This window comes from Ruditapes philippinarum, unplaced genomic scaffold (genome assembly GCF_026571515.1).
Source record: "Ruditapes philippinarum isolate M1 unplaced genomic scaffold, ASM2657151v2 ctg3578_1_1_1_1, whole genome shotgun sequence".
NCBI classification, from domain to species: domain Eukaryota; kingdom Metazoa; phylum Mollusca; class Bivalvia; order Venerida; family Veneridae; genus Ruditapes; species Ruditapes philippinarum.
In genome coordinates, this window is record NW_026863673.1 from 51,098 (window position 1) to 57,114 (window position 6,017).

General features: G+C 30.5%; 1 protein-coding gene across 1 annotated transcript; it reads left to right on the forward strand.

The window, feature by feature from the left end:
* Positions 1 to 3,759: 3,759 nt before the first annotated feature.
* On the forward strand, positions 3,760 to 5,596 carry LOC132722946 (succinate dehydrogenase assembly factor 4, mitochondrial-like). Its single transcript, XM_060707570.1, has 2 exons — positions 3,760 to 3,892; positions 5,253 to 5,596. The coding sequence occupies exons 1-2, from the start codon at positions 3,847 to 3,849 to the stop codon at positions 5,564 to 5,566; spliced, it is 360 nt and encodes a 119-aa protein (XP_060563553.1). The 5' UTR covers positions 3,760 to 3,846; the 3' UTR covers positions 5,567 to 5,596.
* The last annotated feature ends 421 nt before the right edge of the window (positions 5,597 to 6,017 follow it).

A 6,017-nucleotide genomic window follows, 5' to 3' on the forward strand; every position in this document is an offset into this window, starting at 1 on the left:
AGAAATGAAGGTCTATACCGTGCAATTATAGTTGAACAAAGTACGAGTAAATGTACACCATTAAGTTTGAAATTTAAAGTCACTGATTCAAATCATATTGAGAATAAGGTATTACAACAGAATAATGTTGATATAAAAACACCTCAAAGTTTAGGCCAAGAAAAGGAAAACATTGTTTCTGATATAGGCGAAACAAATAAAACATCATGTTATTATGTGAAAACTGCTATAGGGCAGGTGAAAGGAGGAATGCTCATAGATTCTGGCAGTCCAGTTTCTATTATTTCCACCAAGTGTTATGATAGACTCGAAAATAAGCCTAGGCTAGAACTTGTTAAAATGCCTTTGTCTACAGCAAATGGAGTCAGGCTGGAAATTGCTGGAAAATGTATGATTAATTTTGAAATTGAACATCTTGTTTTCTGTTTTGAGTTTATAGTTGCAGATATTGAGGAAACAATAGGCATTTTAGGCATTGATTTCTTCGAAAATTATAATGTCAGCCTGAAAGTACACAAACGCTTGCTAAAAACTAGTATGGGAAAAGTGAGATTGTATAACTTTATCTCAAGAATGTGTGCAAAGGTACAAATAACAGATATTCCTCATAAAAACAAAACATTGCTACACAACTACGATCATGACAATTTGAATAAGTTCAGTGCAACACGAAAGTACTGGTTTATAGATAAAATAGATTATGGTAAAATGATACTTCAATATGCATTTGGCAAGAATCAAAGTAAATCTTTTGAAACATTAGACACAAACTCTGCGTCAATATTTCAAACATATTTATACTTTGAGAGAAGCAAGCAGTTACTTATCCAAAGCAAAATAATTTTGCTAGAACTGATGTCATGGATTAAAAGAGTGAAATGCTACTTAAAAATGACCATGTCTAACCAAGACTTAGACTTATGTATGAAATGGAATGTACAGAAAAATACCAAGTTTAAATCAACACTACTTTAGAGGAAGATGAATTGATATAAATCATTTATCCTTAAATGTAAAAGTTATACAAAGTATACATTAATTAAATCTTGTGATGATGATAATACATAGTTTGATTTTAAATAGCAATATTCATGTTGACAATTGGAATTGAATATACGTTCCACATTGTATGTCTGAAAGATAAAGAGTTTAGAATTGTCATTTATTATGTTTATTTGAATATTAATTCTTGTTTAATTTTTCAGACTTCATATACATGTACATACTTAAGCCAGTTGTTACACACAAAACACCGCTTGTAATGGTGAAACACCATGGACTTCACATTGTTCATATTCCACTACTGCATGTGCTCAATTCAGAGTGTTTTCTAACAACAGGACTTTACAGTTTCATCGAGAACATTGAAAGTGGTGTGTTGCTTGAGTGATGTTTAATTCTTATTGTAAACAAACTGAATATGTTTTCCATGTTTGATATTTACATTGATAGTTTAAATCGTGTTTTGTCAGTTCACTATTTTGATGTATATACTTTCCTTATTTTGAATCATATACTTTTCGAAAGTAAATTTTTGTTTTGAAATTTTGATAAGTTTCTTAAATAAAAGGGTTATTCTTTCCTTCCTTAGTTTTGACATTATATTTATTAGGATTTAATTTCTAATTACATGGGGTTTCTTTGTTTTTAAGGAGGGAGGAATGTAATAGGATGGGTATTTACGGTAATCTAAGTTAACAGTTAATCTATAAGTTATGAGTTACTATCTTTCATACTTATTGCATGGTATATACAATGTTATTCTCAACCAATCAAATTGTTGTTTTGAATACTGAATTGTATAAATAAGCTGACTTTGGTAATGTTAGCTAGGTTAGGTACTGTACCTACTCTGGTCAGTACAACAAGGCTTAGCCTTGAAACATTAAACTGGACTTAGTCCTTAACAAACGTTTATGTTTATTATAAACGACCATATATAAAAATATCATAAACATAATCTTAATTAAATAATAAATATAGTTATTCTTAATATAAAACTAAATATAAATTTGATTAGTATTCTCTTTCAATTTGCTAGGGCTTTTCATATATTAAAAGCATTGATTGAAATTGAATTTACTAGTTGTTGTTGTTTAGTCCATCATCTTTATATAGTGACACTTATATATAAATCTACTGAGCCCTGAGAATTTACTCCACTTATAATTTGTGATCGTTTGGTCTCCGTGTAAAGCATTGATTCTCATTAGAACCTGACCACTATTACACATTCATTCCAGAATTTAGTTTTAAAAGCTAATTTTGTATGGATTACAACAGATGTTACATAGTAAACGACCTATGAGGACCTATGAGGTTGATCAGAGAACAATTTCAGTGGAGTCCTAGCTAGATTGGCAGAAGATTTGGATATATAACATACCTTTATATTGGAAGAATGTGCCGGTTCAACACCAGAGTTCCACTTGTATAGTTTATAGATACATGTATTCCGGTACAAGTCAACCCGGCCCCAAGTCAACCCGGCCCCAAGTCAGCCCGTCCCCAAGTTGGTCAACCCGGCCCCAAACCAATGTTATTTCTGGTCAACCCGGCCCCATTTTTTTATTATTTATTTTGCTTTAAAATATAAACACTTATATTTTACAAAGTAATTATTTTTTATTATTTTTTCTTGATACGATGTTTTATAATAATAAAATGATTTTACATGCAAAATATCGTTAAATTTTGTCCATAAATAAAAAAGTTATAAGTTATATTCGAATTACGTTCTATAAAAGTCATATCCGTAGCGAACAGAAGATACCGAATATGACTTTTATTTTATAAATTGATTTTTTTTTATTAACTTTTCTTGATTAATAATAAAATGATTTTACATGCAATATATCGTTTAATTTGGTTTTTAAATAAAAAAATAAGTAATGTAGGTGAGGAACACACGTACAATACCAGGTCAAGTTTTAAAAGTTTTTATTGGCTACTAGTTTCGAGTAATACAATACTCTTCATCAGGCTTAAATACAAAAAGTTATAAGTTATATTTGTTTTTTATATATATATATATATATATATAAAATCATATCTGTGAAGAACAGAAGATATCAAATATCATTATATGACTTATATTTTATAAAGTAAGTGGGGTTTTTTGTCTGGATTACAGTGAAATAACATGCAAATAATCGTTAAATTTGGTACAATTAATAATAAATCATTTTTATTCCATCATACAACAAGATGACTTAAATAATTTTCTTTGAAAATATATATTTTGGGGCCGGAATAACCGATTTTGGGGCCGCATTGACCAATTTTGGGGCCGCATTGACCAAATAAAAATACTGTGGGGCCGGATTGACCAATTTTGGGGCCGGGTTGACCAATTTTGAGGCCGGGTTGACTTGGGGCCGGGTTAACTTGGGGCCGGGTTGACTGTAATTCCATGTATTCATACAACATATCCACTGAATTATATTGCTTCCATTATCAAACAAAAATCACCAAGAGGCTATGGAAACACACAGTTATAACTATAGACGGGCCATTTAAAAAAATGCAAATTTTAATTAAAAAAAATGTTTGTCGTTTACAATATTAATTTCAGAAAACGGCTGGATACTGTATATCAAAATTATTAAAACTTCCAAAGAAAAACTAGCATATATATACTAATATGTACCGTGGTAAGCCTTAAATTTTCACTGACTAGTAGTCGGTGTAAAAAGATCATCAGAGCTTAATTTATGTTTATTGTTGATGTATCCGACTTATAAATAAAATTTACTTGACGTTTACTTGACTTGACCACTTGTAATATTTAGCGGTGTAAGACCCAAAAGGTGAAAAAGTTACGAAAGAAATGTCAAAAACTTGAAAATGGCTACAATTAAGTTTATTACGAGTATTCAAACGGTCGGCTCAGGTAATTTCATTTCTATTTTTCATCGGGATTAAATATAATCACCACAAAGTGAAAACGTTGCGAGCATAGCTTTGTGTACTGGAAAGTTGTAGTGGCCTAAAGTTCGGATAAGATGCAACCGTCTATTATACTCTGTTTATATCCTCCAGTTGTTGAACTTTTAATCTGTTACATACTAACACTTTTAAACTTATATAATTATGTAACAAATAAATTCCATAAGGTCTTGTGAATTTGAAACTTCGTGCTATAATTTTTTGCATTAATCGGTGTTTATTAGTAACTATTATCGATACATCGACAAATAAGTAAAACCAATGGATTTTTTGTTTTAACTGTCGCTTGATTAATACATCTACATCGTACGTCGGCGCAATCACACTTGATTAATACCAGGTACTTTATGTAGTGTCCCAGATAATGTGATTAATACCACAAGGATATTAATTGAATGTTCACAAAATATATTTTTGATAATAATTTATAAATAAACCCAATGCCAAAAATTAATTTTAACTTTTTAAGTCCATTCCAAGTATCTATATAGATCTACTAGATTCTATAATATACAGTCATTGAATTTAATATTTTGACTTTATTGGCCCGAATTCCAGTTTTTAATTTATTCTATATATTAACTAAATTTTCTTGAAATTTACACTGGCCCAAACTAATTTTCACTGGCCATGGGCCACCGGGCAAGTGCTAAATTCGATGACTGAATATACCAATATTTGGATTATGACATTATCTTTTAGTAGTATATAGTGTAATTGAATTTAGATAAATTTCTGCCTTGGGGTTTAAGTTTTAGGTTTTGAAACCAAAATATATCTGAACATTATATTGCTAATAAATTTCCCTATTGTACTCAAACAAATGCAGATTTTATTATGAACACAATGTTCAGTGTTCATCAAATTTTCCCAAAAGCCACCCCATCCTGCATTATGTATGAAAATTTATAAATCTCTTCATAACAATTATTAACACCTTTTCACATTGAAATATCAACGCATTTATAAAAATTATTTTTCACAGACCAGCACAGTTAATATGATACTTTTGGCTGGTTTCTAGTAATTGTGGGTCAAAAGATTATACCAGGATGGACCGGTTGAGAGTGCATCCCTAATTAACGAAAATAAATTAATTGGCACTGTGAAGATGATCTTCTAAGAAGTACATCAAAACTTTTAAATGACATTACACCATGATAGAAAATGCTATATAATAATAATATAATATAATTTATTTTCATTGGATAATTGTGATGTTATTCATATCCAAGACTTTTTTAAAATGGTAAGAGGTTAGTGATATATACATGATACTCAACAAATTACATATTCTATTACAGGACTGGTACGTCAGATATTATCAAGACAAGTTGTTCCAAATTTAGTAACAGCAGTTTCAATCAGGCAACACTCATCAGATTCCGGTGATAAACCGACGTCAAAAAAAAGAAAAGGGAAGACACCTGCAGGAAGGTTTGACGATAAGTGGGAGCATGATACGGACGAGTCAGTAGAAATATTTTCTGAGAAAGAACCATTAGAAAGATTTCCAGATGATAAAAATCCTGTGACTGGTGAAATAGGGGGACCTCGTGGTCCCGAACCAACTCGATACGGTGACTGGGAAAGGAAAGGGCGTGTTACAGATTTCTAGTCAGTTAATTGTGAGAGATTTATTCAGTATTTATTGTGAGTAATTTTTAGCGATATAAAATAATTCTAGGATGTGGATAGTACAATTTGAGATTCATCAAAGATAAAGTGTCAAAACGGAGGACATATGAATCTTCAAGATGGAGGACATATAAAGTACATTATAATGAGTATATGGAACTGTTTGTAAAATATGTGTAAACGGGGAACAGTCTTTCGGTTCGATATCACAGGACCGTTTGTGTAAATTAAACAAAAGAAATGAGAATAAATTATAAAGGCAAATGTAAGTTTTATGAATTGTATTAAATATTTAAGTCATCATATTTCATAATTAACATGCATATAAAATAAATAAGGTAGGGGAAATAAAAGAAAATCGGAAAACTTCCGAGAAATGAAAACAACGGCTTACCGCAATGGTGGTCAGAGCGCTTCTTCTCTTTTATGAC